Below are 21,447 nucleotides of genomic sequence, written 5' to 3'. Positions count from 1 at the left end.
TGGGACTACAACCACAATATCAACTGTATCCCACTTTTTGTTTTGTTTTGTTTTGGTTGTTTTGTTGTGTCTGTAACCCTAGGCAGCCCAGAACTCACTGTGTAGACAAGTCTAGCATCAACAGGTACTCACAGAGATCCACCTGCCTCTGCCTCCAAAGTGCTGGGATTAAAGGCTTGTCCCACCAAGCCTAACAATCTGTAGCTCTTGGATTGACAAGGACAACTTTATTTCCCTAACCGAAAGTTTTACTAGATAGAACTCACATAACATAAAATATACCATTAGAACAACTTATTAAGCCGGGCAGTGGTGGCGCACGCCTTTAATCCCAGCACTTGGGAGGCAGAGGCAGAGGCAGGTGGATTTCTGAGTTCGAGGCCAGCCTGGTCTACAGAGTGAGTTCCAGGACAGCCAGGGCTATACAGAGAAACTCTGTCTCAAAAAACCAAAAAAAAAAAAAGAACAACTTATTAATTCACAGCATCCTCTTCTGTGACCCGAGCTAGCCTGGAAGTCAGGCTCAGACTCTGAGCACAAGGTGATCTTCCTGCTCCCAACTCCCAAGTGCTGGGATTATGGGCATGAGCCACCAGCCTGGCCACTGTAACAATTTTAAACTGCAAACTTCAGGATCATCACAACGCTTACAATCATCACTACCTCTTCAAGAATGTTTATCACACTAAAAAGAAACCACATACCAATTCCCTCCTCCTTCCAGCTCTAACTTGCCAGTTCTGGACATTTCATACCCTGGACTCAGACACCACGAGCCTTGTCTATGACCAGCTTCCTTCATGGCCTGCTTTCAGTGTTATTTCATGCTGGGACATGTGTCACTTCTTGATGCTTTCTACTGGTAAATCATACCCACTGTATTCAGCTGTTCCATACATATTTACAACCCTCTCCAAATGATGAATATTTGGTTTGTGTCTGAGTGGAAAATGCTTCAAGTACAAAATTACGGGCAACAATTATTTATGGGCAGGATGTCCCCACACATAAGACAAAAATCAAAAATAGGTTAAGTAGGTGGAGAAATGGTTCTTTGGTACCATATTTAGCACATGAGACCTACACTAAATCTCCAGCACCAAAAAACAATGCCTCTCATGTGCTGAGAGAGTACAGGGCATCTATCCACCATAACACTAAACAAGGTAAGTTTTCATACAACACCTAAATTCTAAAGCAAGTGTGCTAAAGCAGGTCACCAAGATCCTGAGGACAGGCATGTATATATGTCTCCCTGGTACTAGGGACAGCAGCCCTGTGCAGACTGTCACCAGCAACCCATCTCCCATAGAATCCAGTGACAGATAAACCCAGCCTTCCTTGCCCTTCGTGCTGAGCTAGCCAAGATAGGGGCCACTCACTCACTCTCAAGATTTCTGATGTGATGATAAACTCCGTCTGTTTGCCTTCTGCACACCTGGGATTTGGCCTTGATGTTCCCAGTCCCAACAGTATCTTGAACTTCTCCTTCAAGCCTGAATCTTTGCTTGTTGGTTTGGCCATGGTGGGCAGGGCAGTACTAGAGAACTGCTCTGTGCAGAAGAAGAAAAAAAAAACATATTATTTGATATACCCCAGGAAATATTCTCCCCTCCTGCCCTTGAGGCGAACCTCCAGGATCCTAGGTCTAGGATAGGCAATAACATATCCTCCCTACAGCCCCTGGAGCAACTCAACTCCATTCAGGAGAGACTCAGACACAAATCAACCCCGGAGGTATAGGCTTGATCTAGCGACCCGCCTGCCGCCGCTGGGTGAACAGAGCCATGATGATTACCATTAGTTTTCTCCCTGTGTTAAGGAGGAGCTGTCGCGAGGATAAGAGAAGCAGAGGCCAGCTCACACCCGCAATGGAAGGCTTGGAGCGCTGGGACTTGTCAGCGGTAGGCGCGGCGGAGGCTTGGATACAGAAAGGCCAATTCCCCTTCACCCCATCGCGACGCGACCACACAACCATCCTGCCCCACCCCAGCAGTCAGAGCCTCCAGGGCTACTCACCCCGCGCGCGCGCCTATGGCGCGCAGGTCCTCCTGCACCCAGGGAAGGGCGCACACCCCCGGCCCAGGGCAGCTGCCGGAAGCGCAACCTGGACTTCCGGGGGCGAGGCTTTACTGACTATCTGCGTTGAGCTCTCTGGGAATTGTAGTTCTGCGTGCACGCTGAGCAAGTGGTGGGCCCTCGAGGGCTCCCGGAGGAGTAGTTTACAGCCCAGGCATGAACTCGGGGGTGCGGATGGTGACTCGCAGTCGGAGCCGCGCGACTAGGATCGCGTCGGAGGGGTGTAGGGAGGAGCTCGCCCCGCGAGAGGTTGCTGCAGGTAGCGCTGCGCCAGCAGGGGTTTTGGAGGAAAGGAGGGACGTGGAACTTTGGCTCCAGGCTTGCTCCCGGGCCGCAACATCTGACCTAAACTCTAGGCTCGGCGGAGTAGGCAACCGCCTACAAACGCTTGAGTCTCACGTGGCCCCAACTCTAGCTTTTTCCAAGGGGCTTTTTCGAAGGATCTGCAGGGGTCTGTAAGACTGGGTTCTGGATGTGTTCATCCACCCTTGTCACCAGTGAAAAGTTTTAGTCCAACCAGCCTAGCTTAGGACATTTACTTGTTCCAGACTGGCTGTGGGACACAGCTCTGTCCTCAGAGCTGCCTCCGTCTCTTGTAGGGCCAGGCTGTGTGCCAAGAACACACCCAGCTAGAAGTCTCCCCCAGCTGGACGGTGGTTCTGAAAGAAAACAGCCCCAGAGAGAAAACAGGAAAGGGCATGGCACTCATTGTATTTGTCCTGCCTATTAAGGACCTACTATGTGCCAACTAGTGGTACTCAGGGATCAATTATCAGAGCCTCTGCATGTCTCCAGCTGGGACTTAAACATAAGTGGCTAAAGCAGGAGTGTGCAGAGGCAGCAATGGCCCCAGAGTCGGTTCAGTAGTGGAGATCCCCTGGGATCCGGGCTAAGACCTGGCAAGAGTCAAGTGCCACAGAAAGTGTTGATACTGTTAGGGCAGCAAATGCTTTGATGCTATAGAGTTTGGAGCTCATCCTGAATGCAATGATTTCTGAAGGGGAGGGGCAAAGTCCAATTTGGGTGTGAAGAGACTACATTATCCTAGAGGCTGTTACTAGTGTCTTGGTATGCTAACAGGCACTCTGTCAGACTACCATGCACTGTTGTGACAAGGGCAGAGCACCGTGCCTCTACACACAGCATGGTAGATAATGGACAAATTTTGCAAAGAAGTGAGGGGAAAGTGGATTGGCAGGTAAGCAGCACCCTTACCCTACCCTCATAGAAAGCCCACTCCAAAGACTGAATGGCACTTTTTTGCAGAAGGAAAAAAAGGCCACAGGCCTGTGAGACATCCACGGAAGACACAGAAAGTACATGTGGCCTATGAAGTTGCTAACAGTAAGGAAGGTGAAGATGCTGAGCCTCTCAGAGTGCCCATTTGGGAACCCCAGAACTGGCAGCAGCAATTGGCCAACATCCGCATCATGAGAAGCAAGAAAGATGCACCTGTGGACCAGCTAGGCGCCGAGCAGTGCTATGATGCTAGTGCCCCCCCAAAGGTAGGCAACGCTCCCACCTGTCCAGGGGATTGCATGTTCTTCCATGGAAGCAAGATGCTTGCTTCCTCTTAGGTCTCTACCAGAAACCAGAGCAAGACCTGCCAGTTCTCTCAGCTGACACCCACCTTACAGGGTGCACCCAGGAGGAGGTGCTCCTACCGTAACCTTAGAGTACTGTACAGCGTGCATCACCTGTCAATCATTGTGACCACTGTGCGCGTCAGAGGTGTCTGAGACTTGAGGCCTTGTGCATAGTGGTGGTGCCTTGGAACATCCAATAATGTGAGAGAAGCAGACTTCCTTACGTTGCATTGGTTCCTTAGGCTAACCGTAGCTCTAACCACTTCTGATCCTGGATAACCTGAGTATCTCTGATTCTGGGCCTTCTTATCTATAAAATGAGTAGTGTTATTGACCAAGCAAACACTGTAGCAATAGTAGCTATCGATTGTCTAATATCCATCCCATACTAGGTATGATTCCAAGTAACTCATCGGAACTTCATGCTACTCTATAGAAACAGATCATTAGTCCATGTTAGACGTGTCAGACAGATGCGTAAGGGACTGGACTAGGACCAGTCCCCATCCTGGCCCCTGTCATTGCACAAGCAGGTGAGGAGATACCAGGTCCTCGTCTCACTGATGCTCTCCAGTCAGACCAAAGACCAGGTTACAGCGGGTGCGATGCAGCGGCTACGGGCCCGGGGCTTGACTGTGGAACGTATCCTGCAGACAGATGATGACCTGCTGGGCAGACTCATCTACCCTGTGGGCTTCTGGAGGGTAAGTGTTACCTATGGCAACAGAGTCAAGACGGGGCACTGTTCCAGAGATGAGGGGCGGGCATCTCTGACTACAGAGGCGTCTCATGCTTCTGACCTGCCAGGAGTCTATCCCATGGGGCTAGTGTACATCCCGTGTATCCCGTGTTCCTGTGTACATCTCTTCATCTCTCTCTCCCTTCCCACCCAGCTGCCTCCACTTCATTTTCTTCCCTTCTCCTCCTAGGCTCCCTAGAGTGTTGCTCTGGAAGACACAACTCTGCTACTCCACAGAACCCTGGGTGGTGGGTGGATCTGTTGAAAGTGGCTCTGTGGGTGGGGCGCTTCCCCTTGGCACTGCGTGGGCTGTCGTCTATCAGATTGGCTTTAAATAGCCTTCTCCACTCGGGCACAGGATGGGAGCCACCCAGCTGTTCTAGCGGTTGCCTGGGGGAGTCCCAGGCTCCAGCCTTCCTTCCTGAAGGTTCAGGTGCTACTGAGTCTAGGTATAGCTTAGCCTCTGGAGGGAGCACTGTGGCAGGGGACCCAAGCTACTTCCCACACACGGCACTGGCCCACGTTAGAGGAAGGTGGGTAGTCATGCCCTGGAGGCTTGCCAGGGATTCCCTTTAGGCCTCTTTGCTGCCTTTGGTTCTTCACCTCCTAGAGAGGTGGGACAGGTAGTTACCTCTACATGAGACATAGTGGTGGTCTGTGACTCTGGGTAACTGTGAGTCCTCCCAGGTTAAGCCATACCTTACCCTAAGGCTGACCCATACTATCTTTCAGACGAAGGTAAAATTCATCAAGCAGACAACAGCCATCCTGCAGCAGCGCTACGAAGGGGACATCCCTGCTTCCGTGGCCGAGTTGGTGGCCCTGCCAGGTGTTGGGCCCAAGATGGCACACTTGGCTATGGCTGTGGCCTGGGGAACCATATCAGGCATAGGTGAGTAGTTTGCACCACAAGGAGGGAGAAGTCACCTCTGAGTTTGATTCTTCTTGGGTTCTATTGAGGTTCCCCAAATATTTTGTGACTCAAACCAGAGTATCAAAAGGGTATTGTCAGTGTTGAGCAGGATGACACTGTTGGGGGGCTGATGACAAGAGCTCACATTTGCTGATGTTCTGATCTGTCTGTGCACTGATCTCTATGAGGGACCTTGAAGCCAGCTGATGTGCGCATACTGTAGAGTCAGTGAAGAATGCTTCACCTGTGTGTCAGAAGGGTGATAGGAGGGTGTGCGACAGCCCTGTGAGCCTGTGTCAGGCTTCAGGGATCTGGGAAAACTTTCAGATTTGGTTTTGTGGGATGGTGTTTGTTTGTTGTTTTGTTTTGTCTTTGAGATAGGGTTTCTCTATGTAGCCCTGGCTGTCCTGGAACTCACTCTGTAGACCAGGCCAGCCTCATACTCACAGAGATCTGCCTGCCTCTGCCTCCCAAGCACCAGGATTTAAAGGCATGTACCACCACCACCCATCAAATCTGCCTCAGCTTTTTTTTTCCCCCTTCTCTTCTCCCTCTCACTCCAGCCCTGCTCGATCTGGCCCAAAGGCTTTTATTTATTTATTATATGTAAGTACATTGTAGCTGTCTTCAGACAACCCATAAGAGGGCATCAGATCTCATTACAGATGGTTGTGAGCCACCATGTGGTTGCTGGGATTTGAACTCATGACCTCTGGAAGAACAGTCAGTGCTCTTAACCGCTGAGCAGCCCACTGCCTCAGCTTTTTAAGTCCTGGGATTATAATCGTGCTTAACTGTGCCTAACACCAGGAAATCTTTCTGAGATCATGTTTCAGTTTAGAGTTTCTTGTGAGTTACCTGGACAAAGAGGTAGAAATGTGTTCCAGACAGAACGAGGAGCAACCGTAAAGCTGCGTAATTACACAGAAAGCTCTAGAATGGGTGGGGCAAATTCAGGAAGTCAGAGGTAGTGGTGAAGGAAGAGGAAGGTGGTCTTGTGGGATGGGAATGGAGAGTGAGTCCTGGTATCCTTTTCCTGGGTATCGTCTCTTAGCATCTGACGCACCTGTGTAGCTAGGTTGAACTCAGACTCCCTGGGGCAGTGGCAGAGGTGCTGCCTTCTCAGGGTTTTGCCTAGAGTTGTCAGGCCTCCTGTGGTCACATAAAAAAACAAGATTTAGCCCTGACCTCTCTTTGGGCCCCCAACCTTTGGCTCCTGCATGTCCCTAATGGAGGGATTCTTTCAGAGGTCTCTAAGCTGGTAGCACCTCTTAGTACTGCTCAGTGGATAAGAGGGCAGCTAGGGGCCCAGGGCTTTGACTGGAAGCTGGTGACTGCCTGTTGACACTGGATAACAGCAAGCATTGGAAGAGCCTGGCCAGGTAGGAAGTGGATGAGGCCTCCCGCCTCAGTCTCCACTCCTCAGCTCCCAAAGCTCCCAGCAGCCTCCTCCTCGTTGACACTTGAGCTTATCTAGGCAGTGTCCTCAGCTGCCTGTGTCCCAGGAGTAGGGAGTGTCTTTGTTGGGTAGCCATGTGGGGGAAGGGCCCTGCAGGGAATTGTGCTTCCAGTGGATAGGACAATGCCTGAGCACCACCCACTTCTCTGTCCTTGGAGGGCCTGGCTACCTGCAGTGAGACCCCAGAGTTGCCTCCTGAGGAGAAAATACAGTCTCTCAAATGAAAAGCTGGAACTATGGAGTTCTGACCTTTGCAGCTGGGTGACCTTAGGTCAAACACACGGCCTCTCTAAGCTCACAGCCAGTGAAGTAACTGCCCTCCTTAACAACATATGCACAGGAAGCCCTTCTGGCCAACATAGGAGCCTTATACATGTGGTCCTGGGTTGGGCCTCTGGGGTTCTAATGAGCATGATCACCTCTGACACAGAGAAGGAAAAAGCAAAGGCTTCCATGATATGACCCCTCAGCCTGCACCTCCAAACTTTTCCCAGACAGTTAGCAAGTCAGGGAGCTGAGCTGGCGTGGTAACTGGCTAGCTGTTTGACAAACCTTTGGAAAGGAAAGGCAGGCACTGCAGATGACCAGGTGGCTTGATGGGAGCCCCCAGTGAAGGCAGTGGCCAACAGATGGGAGCAGGGATTGAAACCCAGCTGGAACACAGCTGGAGCCAGCCTGATCCTGCTCCCCATTCTGTCCCCAGTAGCTTAGAAGCAGGTGCCAGCTAGCTCTGCAACAGTAACCTTGGACCAAGCTGCTGCCAGCCAGTCCAAGTGCTCACAACCAGTGGATGGGCTGGGAGGGGCCTTAGGACTCAGGAAGACAGAGCAGAGGAAGCAGAGGAAGGCCCTTCTGAATCCAGGCCTCATTCTTGGGAAGCTTTGGACCAAGAGTTCACACTTTGGGGTTTAGGGCTTGTTTTGTTTTCCCCAATATAGAGTTGCTTTGGTTTTGTTGTTTGTTCATTTGTTTGAGACAGTCTTACTCTGTAGCCCAAGCTAGCCTTGAACTCAGAGCAAATCCTACTTCAGCCTTTCGCTGGGAAGAAACCACCATGCTTGCCTTACACTTTGGTTGTTTTGTCTTGTTTTGAAACTGGGTTTCTCTGTGTACCCCTGGGTGTTCTGAAACTCACTTTGTAGAACAGGCTGCTTCAAACTTAGAGATCCACTTGCAAGCCTTTAATCCCATCACTCAGAAGGCAGAGGCAGGTAGATCTCTGAGTGTGAAGCCAGCCTGGTCTACAGAGTGAATTCCAGGAGGATAGTCAGGGCCCTGAAGAAAGACCCTGTCTCAAAAACAAACAAAAAAAAGTAGGCTGCTTACACCCCAGATTGAGAGCTCAGACTCAGACAGCTATGCAGATGCTGTACCTTCTCTCCATCAGAGAGACTCTGGGCTATCACACTTGCTTAGGACTGGGACTTGGGATAGGGACACAGTCCAGCTGGCAGAGTGTCCTTGTTCAGCCTGCCCTGTCTTCAAGCAGCAGTGGACACACATGTGCACAGAATAGCCAACAGATTGAGGTGGACCAAGAAAATGACCAAGTCCCCAGAGGAGACACGCAAGAACTTGGAAGAGTGGCTACCCAGGTACAGTGTAGCTTGGTGAGCTTGTGGGAGGGAGGCGTCCTGCTGTCTTCCACACTGACCTGACCCTTCCCCTCACAGGGAGCTATGGAGCGAGATCAATGGACTACTGGTAGGCTTCGGCCAACAGACTTGTCTTCCTGTCCATCCTCAGTGCCAGACCTGCCTCAACAAGGCCATGTGCCCTGCCGCCCGGAATCTCTAAGGGCCACAGGGCTTCCTCTGGCTAGGGTCTGTAAAGTGCCTTTGTGGGGAGGGGTAATAAGGCTTGGGGGTTGTTTGCAGGGCGTGTAATAAAGCTGGGGGGGGTTTCACAGTTCATTTTTTGCCCATTGGCTTCAGATCAGGCCAAGAAGCCTGAGTGTGTGAATGCAGTGTGTGCGCTCCATTCACATGTCAGGGGTAGGATCGCCTGGGAGGCTGTGTGGGGACATGCTGTATCCTGGGGAGTGGGGGAGGGAGGGAAGAGAGGGGAGCATAAACCCAGGAGGGAGGAAACAGAGCCAGCTGCAGCCAGCTGCTGGGAAGCCTGTGAGGGAAGTATCCCTGTGAACTCTCACACGCTGTCCTGAGGCCCAGCGCTCCTCTAGACCTAGCTTCCGAAGTGGCGCTTAGCCTGTGCCTGGAACCCACCCCATGTTAACACAGAACTCTAGACACCCATTCTCTGGACTACTGGACACAAGACTTAGCAGGTCTCAGAGACGTAGGGGGAGGAGAGGATGACATCATTCCTCCATCACCTAAGGGACTTTAATGGGCCTTATTCCTCAACTCTACCTCACCTGAACACTCAGAAAACACACCGGTGCCAGAGTTCGAGGCAAGGCCTGTTTAATTGGAGGGCGCGCGTGCGCTATGGCTTATGAGGCAGACTGCAGTGTCAGTGAGTGAGTTTGGGGAGCTGAGGCCAGAGGGTCGGAGCCAGGTAGGCATAAGGCAGGGACCAGGCCCAGGAGCACAGAATCATACCTGGAAATGGTTCACACAGCCCCACCATTCCAGGTCCTGGAGCTGCAGAGCAGGATAAGGGACTTGTCCGAAGGCTGCCCTCTTAAGAGTCAGGGAACACCCATCCTCTGGCCCCTCAGAGAGCCTAGGCTCTGCATTCCAGAACCCAGCATGTGGGAGGCAGCACAGGGGTAGCTAGGCAGAGAAGGCCTGGCCTAGGGACCATCCCACATGAGGGATGGGACAGAGGGACAGCTCCTCCAAGCACAGCTGGCCCTGAGGTCCCCTGACTGTCTGTTCCCTGGAGTCCCTGGTCTCTGCTCAGGATGGTGCTGCTGACAGGGTGGGTAAGAAAGGGTTTGCAGAGAAAGGTTTTGTTTTATTGCAATTATTTAGAGTGAGTCCCAAGGGGTTGGGGGAGGGGGCTCCACTATTAACTAGAAACATATGTGGAGCTGGAGACCTTTTAGGAAAAAAAGCGAAAACATGAATTCCTTTCAGTCAGCAGGCCCGAGGCAGAACGGCAAAGGCCCTTGGCAGACCACCATGCACAGCTCCTCCCTCTCACTGTCTCTGTCTCTCTGTCTGTCTTGGCTGGCTGTGTCTATCTGTCTCTCTCTTCTCTGGGTTTCTCTTTTCTCTGATCTTGCTATGACCACCGCAGCACCCAGTGGACAAGACAAGGGTTCATGGGGTCATAGGTTGTTTTCTGAGTGGTGTGATACCACCCTCCAGTCTGCTGAGGCTTGGGGAGCCCTGGAGAGCCCAAGGTCCATGCAGGAAGAGACCCTGGGACCCCTGGATAGGCAGAAAGGGGCTCAGAAGTTGCTGAAGATCTCTCGCTTCCGGTTCCAGTCCATCTGTGGTGCCCGCTTGTTGACCCGAGTAGCCCGAGCCTTCTCCTTGGCCTCGGCTGCTGTAGGGCTCAGGTGGAGACCACTTTCCTGGAAGGGGTCTCGCTTCCAGGCACTGCCATCCTGGGGGCAGGCAAGGTACAAACAGTGAGCCATACCCATGGCAGCTACCTTCCCAAGGAACTTACACCAGGGGCCACCTCAGGGCCTGGGCAACTAGCCCAAGAGGCTTCTTGGAAGTGGTAGCCCCACCATCCTGGTAGGTATCTCCATAAAGATCCACTCTGAAGGTCTCTGAAGCCCCATGTGTGAGCACCATGGCAGTTACCTCATTGTCCTTCTCTGAGCCTGGCAAGTCGCTTCGGGATGAGCACACAGAGCCGCCATTGAGCTAGGAAACCAAGGGTAGGTGGGGTTTCAGCGTCCCCATCCTGGTGCACCTCGATCTTCACATGCACACACAGGCACAGGGTCGCTTTTGAGCACACCACACACACACACACAGCTGCAGCTAGTCCTTGTTCAGCAGTGAGCACACTTCTGTCACTGTCTGGGCCAGGACACAGCTGGCACCTAACAGGAGACAGGCAAGTCCAACCTGGGCAGCCATGATAGGGACAGCAGCTGTGGCAATGGGAGTCAGCTATGTGAATTCACCTGTTGTCAAACCAGGATGGTGTCCCAAGAAGGTAAAGACTTATCAGTAGTCATGTAGGAACAAGGCATGGAAAGATGGCCTGAGACCCCAGGCCTCTGCCCACACTGTACATCTGAGCTGGTGCTAACCCCATACAGGTTGCACAGTGGCTATTTGTTTTGTTTTGACACAGGGTTTCTCTGTGCAGCTCTGGCTGCCTTAGAACTCACTCTGTAAACCAAGCTGGCCTTGAACTCAAAGATCTGCCTGCTTTTGGTTCCCAAGTGCTAGGATTAATGCCTGGCCAGCACAGTGGGTATGTTTGTTGTAACCAGGCCAGATAGGTTCACAGCTGTACATCCTCAAGGGCACAGACCTCCAGGAGAAGCAGCCTCTATCATATCTGGGGACACAGGTAGAGGTATACATTTGGTCACTTGGGCCCACCCTCTCACCTGGGCAGGACTGGTCCCGTTCGTGACTGGTGATGGCAGTGGACCTGTAGGGACAGCAAGTTAGTGACTGCACTGACCCTACCCTCTGCCCCGAAGGCAACAGCCTACCTTCTACGTGTTCCTCAGTGGGTACAACCCGCAACCGCTTGAAGTGTTCATCAGTCTCAGGATCTACCACCAGCAACCGGGCCTCATCTTCCTGTGCCTTGATTCTGGCAACAACTTCGGCATGGCGCAGCCCCTCCACATTCTGCCCATTCACCTGACGCAACCCACACAGGGTCAGAAAGGCCTGAGGGGCCCAGTCGGCCCAATGCCACCCAGCCAGGTGTGCCATCAAATATTCATCGAAGCCACCAGCAGCCAAAGCAGCAAGAAGAGTGGCAGCTCAAGTTCCCTGTCTTCCCTCCTCCTGCAGGGACCCAGGGCCCATACATGGACACTCAGGGACATACAGATACAGACACAAGGACCCAGGGTACCTCAATGAGCCGGTCCTGGGCACGGAGGCCAGAGTGAGAAGCAGGAGAGCCAGGGTCCACAGAGCGGATGTATTGGCCAGGCCGGGACTTGTCACTATGCAGGTTGAACCCGTAGCCCTGGGGTCCCCTTCGTAAGTGGCAGAGCCGGGGACGCAGCTCTTTTGGGGGCCCATTGACATCCTGTAGACCCACAGGAAGTGACATCAGGCTCTGCCCGCAGCCTCCTAGCCCTTATGCCCTAAGGGACCAATCCCAGGTTCCATTGACAACGCTATGTGCCCCAGGACTGAGGGGTTTGGTGAAGCTACATGTTACACAGCTTTAGCTATGGGTTTAGGGACAAAGCATGTTACCAAACATGGAAACATCTCATGAGATAGCTGCTGGCAGAACCTGTGGAAGAATTCATAGGGCACACTATACACAGCCTAGGGATCTAGAAAGAGCCAGAAGGGATAACTGCCCCATCAGAGGCTCAAGGAAGACAGTACCTTTAGGTTTTGCCTCCCCCGTCTCCCTTCTGGCCCTCCCTCTCTAGGGCTGGTCTCCTGGAGCCTGAGCAGCTTGGTTTTCCTCTCAAGACCTTCAAGAAGCTCCCTGGGCTGCTGTGGCAGCTGTTTGCCTTAGAATTCCAACACTACCTGGAACCGTTGCCCCAACCCCATGGGCCCAGAAAGCAGGGGCCACAAGAAAGATCCAGTGGTGACCAGTCCTAGCCTACAATGCTTCCTAGCCCACAGCATGGAAGGGCTCACGGTACCCACAGGGAGCTCCACCACTGCCCCAGGCTGCCCTTCTTTACCTCTGGCATCCTGCAGTAGGTCTCTGGGCCAGGAGGCTATGCAAGCACGGGCTAGCCTGCTGACCCCTCACCCCAGCCAGGGCCCAAGCCAGAGACGGTGCTGCTGAATGGCCAGCAGCTGCTGGTGCCCAGTTACACAGGGCCAGTGGCTGGGGTGGGCGGGCAGGTGGCAGCTCAGGTTTCTGAGTGTGAGTGCAGGTGACAATGTGCTAGCAGGGGGCATTTCCTCACCTTCCACTACTACCCTGCCCCTGAGGGATCAATCCTTCTGGTCTCAGCGCAGATCTCTAAGTCTCAGGTAACTGTCTTACCCCAAGCCCAAATACCTCTACACCCCTACTGTCTACTCCACCACCTTTCTTTTAGAGTTTTGGAGAGAAGGTCCCACATTTTAACACAGGCTAGCCCCAAACTCACAACTCAAAGTGATCTTTTTATTTTAGCTTCTGAGTGCTGGAATTACAGGCATATACCACCATGCTTAGCTCCAAACCCTAAGTGTGGTGTTACCCATGTCCACGGGAGCAGCCAGCTGCAGGAATAAGTACACTCGTCTATGCAGGACCAGTACTCCCTTTTTGTCTTGCCTGCACACGGGACCTCTCCCTTGGTCCCAAAGCCCAGCTGGATCCTCATCTGGACTCTCCTTCCTGCTGAGCCTTGGTGCACAGCTGCCATCTGTACCATTACATCAGAATTACAGATTAAACTGTCTCCTGGGGGCTCAGGTAGGCAATGTTGCCTGAATTCAGAGTTGTAAGGCCTCAAAGATACTCAAAACCCCACTGCATAGAACTCTCAAAGGCATAGCTGAAGATACAGGTATAGGGCTTTGGGGCAAGGCCCTGAGAACCCCTAACCATCAGCCTGGGACAGCCAGAGGCTAGTTCACAGAGGAGAGGCTGAAGAAGTAGAGACAGAAGCCAGTCCAAAACAGTATGAGGGAATTTGTGACCACTCCTGGCACAAAGTCACGTCCTAGCAGACAGGGCCACATCATGTGGCCATAGAGGCAAGACATCCAGGCTTACGCTCATAAACAAGCAACACAGACACACACAGCCACCCACACACGCAAACTTAGATCCATGGCACTGGCCCTGTGACCTCTTCCCACGGCCTCTGTGGTAACCTACAGGGCAGGGTTTCTTAGGGCTCCCAAACGGGAAGCAGGACTTGGCACACGATTGTGAAGCTAGGGGCCATTCCTGAGAGGTAGCTGTTCTGGCCAAACCCCCAGCCCCAATCCAAAACAGCCACTTCTCAGCACAGGCTAAATGATACCTCTTACTAACTATCCTAAACCATCTCTGGCCACAGGCAAAGTCCCAGCACTGACAGGCCTGGCATAAGACCCTCAAGTACAAGGATTGCAAGACACCCCTAAGCCTGTGGGACAGCGGGGAGGCAGGCAGCTAAAGCAAGCAAGTGGGGGTAGGGTGCCCCAGCAAACAGCGGGAGGGGTGCATTGCTGGAATTCTTCCTCCCAGTCCTAGCCCTGAGCACACTTCCTGCCTTCTTCAGTCAGGCCCTCTGGCTCCCACGGGCTCGGGGACACAGAGCCAGAGAGCTGGGCAAGCCCCAGTACCCCCACTGAGCCTATAGCCAGACAAAGGCTGATATGGGGGTGCCCTGGGAGCCAGGCTCTGCCCCCCCAGATAATGACTCATCAGCCCCAGCAGAGAAAGGCTCCCATTGTTTCTTGGGGGTCCGTCTTGTAGGCATAAACATCCCCAAGTTCCCTGCCGTTCCTCAGAGATTGAGCTAAAGCTGGGGTCCTGACTGCCCAGCTTTGCTCACCCCCATCTGACCTGAACAAACCCCAGTTGAGAGTTCACAGGAGGGGCTCCTGGGGCTGAGGCAGGCAGCATGGTAGTCCTGGAGCGAGCCATGAGAAGTGGCTAGGAGTGGCTGGCAGCAGGTGGCCAGCCTGAAGTGGCCAGAGTTCTTAGACCAGCTGAGACTGTCACCCCACTTATCTACCTCCCACTGTGGCCCAGGTCCCTGGGGATGGGTGGGGACATAGGGACTGACTCATTTTGGGTAGCAGGGTGGTTACTGAGCCCCCTCCCCTGTCCGGTGTCCCCCCCACCCAGCTTGGTTTCCGTCCCAAGAAAGGAAGGAAGGAAGCTGATGGAGGCCCTGCCCTGCTCCAGGACCCAGGGCAGTGGAGACAGGGAGTCAAGGGAGGGGACCTTGGCTGGAGAACAGAAGACAGTGAATGGGGGGAGGGGAAAGAGGAACAGTGGGAACCAGGGGAGCCCCAAAAATGGTCATGCTAACACTTTGCTCAGACCATCCTATCCCATGAACCCATAACCTGCAGAGCTGTGTCAGCCATAACACAGTTCCCCATGTCCTTCAGGAGGTGCAGTCATGGTAGGACCCAAGGGATGGGAAGGAAGGCAAGGTCCACACTACCTCCCTGTACCTGGCACTGCTAGCTGCTGGGTCTCTGTTTGGGGGCTGTCCCTGTCATCACTGCTAGAATCAGCTCCATGCAGCTGCAGCCACCCCCAGCCCTGAATGGCCTGGGACTGAGTCACCACTGACTAGGCCTTCCCGCCCCCAAAGGGAGGGGCAGACCATATCAGTGTTCTCCCTTATCCCACTTCCCCTATCCTGCAGGCTAGGAGAGAGAACATAGGATCAGGGAGGATGAAAAGACCCTAACCTCCGGTGGGGGCACCCAGTGGACACCCACGCTGCAACAGGGCAAAGGCATACAGACCCCACCGGTCTCTCCAGCCACCAGTACCCTCATCCAAGCTCAATGCTACAGAGTAAGGGTAACCCTCTGCAGCGCCCACATCAGTCTAAGGCAGGCTGTTTCTAAACCTGGTTTGTAGATAGATGTCTTATGAGGCTCCCCTTTCTCTTCCAGGGTAAGAGTGTCCCTTGGGTTCCTTTACCTCCTGAAATTCTTGTCCCTAGGTTTGACCCATCTACAATGGGACAAGCCCATTGTACCCCCTTTTGTTCCTCTAAAAATACACCCAGAGGAAGCCCCCTCCTAGGGCTTCCTGCAGCCCCTCCAAGCCTGAAATAGCAGAGACAGGGAAGGACCCACCCACAGCCAAGGGGCCTGGGCCACCCCATCTCCAGATAAGGCCCCAGGGTGGATTTTTCCACAGGAAGGTGAACTGAGCTGTTTGCTTCTAAATGAATGGACACACGGCTGGGGTTGGGGGGGGGCTTCTTCCTAAGGAGGAGAAAGGGGTGCTTGGGAAAAAGGGAGGCTCCTAGTCCCCAGCCAGAGGAAGGTGGGCCTGGCACCATCTTCTTTCCACAAAATTCCTATTAAGATTCCTGATCTTAAACAGCCCAGCCAGAGTGCAGAATCCAGATTCTAGGCTTTGCACCTGCCTTCAGGTCTCAAAGGGAAAGAATCCAACAGATGCAAAGCAGCACAGACCTTAGCCCAGGTTGACCTTACCACTGGGGATGTCATCTCCCAACCTCCAGACAGGTCCCGCAGGGACCAGCATAGGCCTAACCAGCAGGAGACATTTGGGTGAGGTCACAGGTAAATGCTAAGGTCTGAAACACATCCAGAAATTTCAAACCTGACTCTCCACTGACCTAAGCTAATGGTTCTCAAAGCTGGATGTGAGGAACTGCTTGGCTCAAGTAATAATTAGAAAACAAAAGAAACAATAATACCAGATCCTCCAAGAAGTAGAACAAATAGCCTCCGGCCCTTCCTCTGTGCCTCAGGTTCTACCTAGGTAGCTACCTAGAAGGTGGAACAGACCCTCTCTTGTGTATGCCAACCCCCACCCCCAGCCTGGAAGGATAAAGATGAGGGGAGGGGCTCCCCAGCAGGAGCCCTGAGACAGCAACACACAGGGTTCCAGCACCTGTGGGAAGCACAAACAGGGACAGGAACTGGAACCTAGTTGAGCGTCTGCATGTGGGTCCTTCCCTTGACTCCCTTTCCCTAGGAAGTCCCTCTGTTCTGGAACCCACCCACTCCAGCCCACCCCCATTGCCAACGGGCTACAGCGCTAATCCCTGCAACAGGATCTAATCCACCCAAGGGTTTCAGAGCACATGGATGGCTTTGGTTAGAGCTGTGAGTCCCAGCAGCTCCTCTAAGAGCCCCTCAGCCATTGGAACCTCCAGCAGAGGGGACAAAAGCCAAAAGAGTTGCCGCAAGTGGTCACCAACAGCATAGAGAGTGGTTATGGTCACCGCAATAGAGAAAGAGCCCAAAGAGGAAATGGAGGCTTATAGAAGTGACCAAAGGGAAGATTGCTACCAAGAGGCAGTGATGGTAGTTCTGGGAAAGGCTCATTGTTCCCACAGACATACCTTCTGGCCAGTGTCCGAGCCAAGGCTGCCCGAGTATGCCCAGTCTGGCTTTGGCTCCCAGGGGTTGTGGGCTGGTGGAAGCCCTCGGTGGGCCATCTCCTCAGTGCAGGTCAGTTGCCGCCGGCAGAGCTCTTCATCTGTCTCCTTGTCCACCACAAGCAGCTGGGTCTGCCCCTCCACGGCCTTGATCCTCTGTACCACCTGGAATGGGTGCAAAGCAGGACCCGGTCAGCAGCCAACACCCTGGGCAGCACATGGATGGGGCAGCACTCCCGGCTAGGCCCAGGCTCATGGACAGAGAGCAGGAGTTGGCCTGCCAGGGGTGGGTAGCTGAACTGAGAGGCCTGCGGGCTCCACCTCCCACCCCCAGTTTCCAGCAGTTCCCTCCCTCTTCTCTCTGGAGCTAGGGCCCAGGCTGCAAGTACTTCAGGATACTCGTGCAGCCTTGCATTCTGCTCAGGTGAGCACAGGAAGGAGCTGCAAGAAACAGCCAGATGGGAGAGTCAGAATCTGTTTAGTTGAGCTTCAGGATTTCAGTCTAGTCGATGCATATGTACATGCTTATTTGTATGTGTGTGTGCATATGAGTATGCTTTTTGTATGTGCATGCCTCTATTTTAAAGTCTGGTTTTGGTCCAGATGTGGAAGAAAGCAATGTCTTTGTTGGTCCTAGTGTGAGTATTTGGGCTTCTTTCTTTCTCAGAGATGCAGTGTGAGTCTAATGCCCCACAAGCTCTAGAACTTCTATTTCCCTCCAGACCAGGACCAGAAAACCATCCCAGCTGGACCTGTGAAGAAATGAAGACGAAGGTTGCTCACATACACCAAGTAAGCAGAATTCAGCTCCAGCAGGTTCAGCAGCAGAACAGAGGTGGCTTGACAGCCATCTGTGTGTCTGTCTGGATGTGTGCCTGTCAAGTGTGGGCCGCCATGGATCATGCAGGATGTTAGTATGTGTTCAAAGGGAGAAGTGCTCACTGGACATCTGAAGGGCAGGAAGCATTGACAACCCCACCCCACAGCCTGGGAGTGAAGAGACAGGATCTCCAGCATCATTCCACGGAGTACATGCTACCACAGATGAGAAGGTCCTACCCAGGCCCATCTTTACCCGGCCCTCAGTGACCGTCCTCTCTCCCCATGACCAACAGAGCAGAAGGATCCCAGCACTCTTTCGGGCATGGTTGCTTTCGGGCATGGGAGCCAAGCCAGTCACCCACAATCTCTAAAAATCAGCGGAATGGGAGTCGCAGGTTTGCATCCTATCTCTCTGAGCAGTGGGGGTCTAATGTGGCTCTATGGGAAAGTCTTTAGCGCCCGAGCGCCCCCAGAAACCTGGGATAAACAAGTGCATTCCCGTGCTGGCTAGAGGCAGATGCTACCAACTCTGCCAGTCTCTGCCTTGCTTTTTGGGCCAACCACTGGGCTTCACTCCCAAACTCTTCAGCCCACAACCAAATGCGGTGGTCACTGTAAGTAGAAAGCGGGTCGTTAGGGAGATAGAAGCTTAACTCTTAGCTACTTTGCTTTGTCCAGGCCTCAGGACTGACCACTGACACAGGTCTTGGACTTACTGGTACTAGGGTTCCAGGACAGAAAAAGTGGGGGGAGGCTGAACCCTAGCCAAGGTCTTAACTGTGTCTACCCCTCAGTGGGATACAGACACCCCAGAGTTAGAACCTGCAGAGAGACCAGCCGGATCATCTCTCCTTCCTCCAGATGCAGCAGCGCTGCACAGTGACCTCTACAGGGCCAGGCAGCCTCCCAGGAGGAGGCGTTTTCTGAGCCCAAGGAATATGCTACCACTGGAGCTGACTCCCCAAGGACCCAGACACGCCGGCCCACGAGAAGTACACTAGTATAGGCAGGAACACACACACACACACGGCCAGCACACATGCCTGATGTGTCCACACAACCCTAGACACACATTCCAGCACTGACACAAGTATGCTTTCATCCACTCCTGGAACACTTGGGTAGTGTATTCATATGGATGACCCGAGAGAGACCTGCAAGCACACACACATAACTCACAGGCTGACAGAAAAGCATCTATACCACAAGGCCACAAGGTGCCTTAGCCACCTCCTCCTCCTCCACGGCACACGGAGGCCAAAACTAGCAGAAGCAGCCAGGGCCCTGGCCAGAGTAGCCGCAGTGCGGCCCCTCCCTACCAGGATGTCCTCCCTCCCCCGCTTGTGCAGGACTGAGCTTCCTCACCAGGAGGCCAGCTGGCGGGCCACGTCCCACACCTCGACACCCTAACAGCAGGCCCCCGTGGGACCCTTACCGGGTCCCGCCATACGGCGCGCAGAAGGGTGGTCTTAGGCATCTTGGCCAGCGCTGTAGGGACGCGCCCCTAGGAGGGAACCGGGGGGCGGGGCGCAGCGCAGGGACCCACCTGGTGATGCGTCTCGCTCTCTACGTTGACGCCGTTGACCTCAACCAGGCGGTCCCCGGCGCGCAGTGCGGCCGCCTCGGCTGGGGAGCCTGGCTCCACGCGCCGGATGAACTGGCCACGGCGGCCTTTCTCGCCATGCAGGTGGAAGCCGTACCCTTGCTCTCCGCGCACCAGGCGACACAAGCGGGGCCGCAGCGACTCCGACGCGGCCATGGCACCCGCTGCCCCCTGGATGGCCGCGACTGGCCACGACTCACACCACCAGCAGGCTGGAGCGCGGAGGCGGCGGAGGCGCGGGCGGGAGAGCAGGCAGCGGCCTCGGTGGCTCCGGCTCAGCTCGCGTCGCCTCGGGCTCCGGCTTCGGCTCTGGCCCTGGCCCCTGCTCCTGCTGCAGCTCCGCCCCCGCGCCCGCCCCTTCCCCGCCCTCCTGGCTGCCCCCGCCCTAGCCCAAGCCCCGCTAGCTAGGCCCCTGTCTGGGCGCCCAGAAACCTTAGGACCAAGGAGTGGGGTTGCACGGCCAGACAACTCTCGAGTCCCGGGGAGTCCTATCTTATCCCATTTTGGCCACCCTCCGCAGCGCCAGCACCTTTGGCTTCTGTTCCAGGAACCACTTTTTTAGACACCTGCATATGCTACAGTGAGAGAGCTTCCAGAAATGGGAAGGAGTCCAGTCAGAGACACTCTACACAGAGGCCAGAGGGGAAGTGCCAGGGCCACTGCGCCCCGTCCTCGGAATGCACCTCACCCTCTACCTACCCGGATTGTTCTGCTCCCTCTAGATCCCCGAAGTTGTCTTGTCCGACCCCGAGAGCAACAGGCAAGAATAAGAATTTAAAGAGACACTACAGCAACCAAGGTCTTTGGGGACAGGGAGTAGGTGTCCCCCTGTTATAGGTAGGTGTCCCAGGAAGTGTTTGTCCATTAAACATCCTGTCTCGCTCCTGTATTCCCTGCTTTTTGGGAACTTGAGTTTGTCTAGTAGAGATGGGAGGTGTCTGCTGCCTTCCTCTTGACCTGGTATGAACTGTGCTGAGGACTTTGGCCCCTGAGCTCAGGTTGTGATCAGCTGTCCCCAGATTAAGCCCCACAGGGCTCTCATTCCCGGTTCCTAGGTCTGTAGTCCCAACACACTCTTACAGGACAATAGTCCCACTGAGAACCCCTTATGCATTTCTAAATGGTTTTCCAAGAACAACCCTAGAGAAAACCGACCATTTTACGGATCAGGAAACTGAGGCCTAGAGAAAACCCTCTGCTAGAGTCCAGTACTGTGAGACTGCACTTTCAACTTGAATCATCCTCCCAGGCACATAAGACAGCTGAGATCCAGGCTCACCCAAAGCCTGCTCCTCCCCAGCCCATAGCTCCTTACTTACCTGGTCCCCCTGAGTCAGGTAAAGCCAGCTCAGACAGTTCCCCATGTGGATAGGAGATGCAGCCCTAGCTCAGTGTTCTCCTCTGCCTCCCCTTTCTCCAGAGCCCTTAACTAGGGCTCTCCACCTCCACCGGAGCACTAAGACCGGCTTCTCAGCAGCAGCCCCTTGGGTACCCACACCCTAGTGGCTGCTCCTAAAAGGCACTTAAGCTGAGGATACATTGTTGCTCCCTGCCCCCAGCACTCTCTGCAGATTCTAGCTGATGCTGCCACAGACATGGCTGACCACTTCCATCTGTCTTCATGCCTGCCTATCCAGAGTTTGCCTGTCTGTCTTAGGATTTCTTTCTCTAGGCCTGGCCTAATGCTGTTTGCCCATGGAGATTGTTAACGTGTCTAAACTATGTGCTCACTGTATATCCCACCCCTGTAGAACTTAGAAGTTACCCCACAATAACCAGGAACCTCCCAGACCTGCTAACAGAGGTCACACTAAAGAGGCTGGCAAGATGGAAGATTTCCAGGCCAGGAGTTGAGGAAGGTAGGGGACTTCTTCCCACCTCGACCTTGGGCCCTTCACTAGCTCTCTGCCACCAAAGACTCGGCCCATGACTGAAGAAGGGACACAGGGTGGCGGGTGGAGGGGAAACAAGGGGCAGGAATGTGTGGTCTCAGGGGGCCAGAGCCAAAGATGACAGGATGCTGCAGTCACAGAGTAGTAGCAAAGGAATTCCCAAAGCAAATGGGCTGGAAAGTGCCAAGGAAAGTGACAGAAACAGGGCGGGGGTGGGAGGGCTTAGCCCAT

The 21,447-nt window shown here is 53.9% G+C and overlaps 3 protein-coding genes across 19 annotated transcripts in view; 1 reads left to right on the top strand and 2 right to left on the bottom strand.

The window, feature by feature from the left end:
- Tsc2 (TSC complex subunit 2) overlaps positions 1 to 2,105 on the bottom strand; it is a 34,893-nt gene extending 32,788 nt beyond the window's left edge. For 11 of the 13 annotated variants that reach the window (XM_028760784.1, XM_028760788.1, XM_028760786.1 and 8 more), the window contains exons 1-2: positions 2,020 to 2,105; positions 1,387 to 1,553 (exon numbers count right to left, since the gene is read on the bottom strand). In XM_028760784.1, coding sequence (XP_028616617.1) covers positions 1,387 to 1,524 — 138 coding nt within the window. In that variant the 5' untranslated portion in view covers positions 1,525 to 1,553; positions 2,020 to 2,105. Of the gene's footprint in view, positions 1 to 1,382; positions 1,554 to 2,019 lie in introns of those variants that run through there. The other 2 variants (XM_028760785.1, XM_028760792.1) reach the window with 2 other exon arrangements.
- Positions 2,106 to 2,165: 60 nt separating this feature from the next.
- Nthl1 (nth like DNA glycosylase 1) lies at positions 2,166 to 8,687 on the top strand. 4 transcript variants are annotated; one of them, XM_028760895.1, is made up of 6 exons: positions 2,166 to 2,338; positions 3,346 to 3,584; positions 4,199 to 4,369; positions 5,137 to 5,296; positions 8,266 to 8,371; positions 8,450 to 8,687. In XM_028760895.1, the coding sequence occupies exons 1-6, from the start codon at positions 2,236 to 2,238 to the stop codon at positions 8,571 to 8,573; spliced, it is 903 nt and encodes a 300-aa protein (XP_028616728.1). In that variant the 5' UTR covers positions 2,166 to 2,235; the 3' UTR covers positions 8,574 to 8,687. The 4 variants fall into 4 exon arrangements, with proteins under 4 accessions (XP_028616728.1, XP_028616729.1, XP_028616726.1 ...); XM_028760896.1 differs by having other exon boundaries at positions 2,185 to 2,338; positions 3,349 to 3,584; positions 4,196 to 4,369; positions 8,450 to 8,683; XM_028760893.1 differs by having other exon boundaries at positions 2,185 to 2,338; positions 4,196 to 4,369; positions 8,450 to 8,683.
- Positions 8,688 to 9,185: 498 nt separating this feature from the next.
- Slc9a3r2 (SLC9A3 regulator 2) lies at positions 9,186 to 19,629 on the bottom strand. 2 transcript variants are annotated; one of them, XM_028760825.1, is made up of 7 exons: positions 19,268 to 19,629; positions 16,864 to 17,064; positions 11,748 to 11,927; positions 11,374 to 11,527; positions 11,266 to 11,309; positions 10,502 to 10,564; positions 9,186 to 10,296 (listed from the first exon to the last, which is right to left on the bottom strand). In XM_028760825.1, exons 1-7 carry the CDS (start codon positions 19,478 to 19,480, stop codon positions 10,138 to 10,140), a joined length of 1,014 nt encoding a protein of 337 aa, XP_028616658.1. In that variant the 5' UTR covers positions 19,481 to 19,629; the 3' UTR covers positions 9,186 to 10,137. The 2 variants fall into 2 exon arrangements, with proteins under 2 accessions (XP_028616658.1, XP_028616659.1); XM_028760826.1 differs by lacking the exons at positions 16,864 to 17,064; positions 19,268 to 19,629 and adding an exon at positions 14,361 to 14,509.
- Between the last annotated feature and the right edge of the window lie 1,818 nt (positions 19,630 to 21,447).

The sequence above is a fragment of the Grammomys surdaster genome, unplaced genomic scaffold (genome assembly GCF_004785775.1).
Source record: "Grammomys surdaster isolate TR1022 unplaced genomic scaffold, NIH_TR_1.0 126612, whole genome shotgun sequence".
In the NCBI taxonomy this organism is placed as follows: domain Eukaryota; kingdom Metazoa; phylum Chordata; class Mammalia; order Rodentia; family Muridae; genus Grammomys; species Grammomys surdaster.
This window is presented reverse-complemented; position numbering and strand designations above follow the sequence as displayed.

Coding starts and splice junctions, on each gene's coding strand:
- Nthl1 (XM_028760893.1), top strand. CDS start 2,236: ATGAACTCGGGGGTGCGGATGGTGACTCGCAGTCGGAGCCGCGCGACT. Junction 5,297..8,265: donor GGGAACCATATCAGGCATAG/GTGAGTAGTTTG, acceptor GTCTTCAAGCAG/CAGTGGACACACATGTGCAC. Junction 8,372..8,449: donor TTGGAAGAGTGGCTACCCAG/GTACAGTGTAGC, acceptor TTCCCCTCACAG/GGAGCTATGGAGCGAGATCA.
- Slc9a3r2 (XM_028760825.1), bottom strand. CDS start 19,480: ATGGCCGCGTCGGAGTCGCTGCGGCCCCGCTTGTGTCGCCTGGTGCGC. Junction 11,928..16,863: donor GCTCGGACACTGGCCAGAAG/GTATGTCTGTGG, acceptor GTGGGTCTACAG/GATGTCAATGGGCCCCCAAA. Junction 10,297..10,501: donor GCTCAGAGAAGGACAATGAG/GTAACTGCCATG, acceptor GCCTGCCCCCAG/GATGGCAGTGCCTGGAAGCG.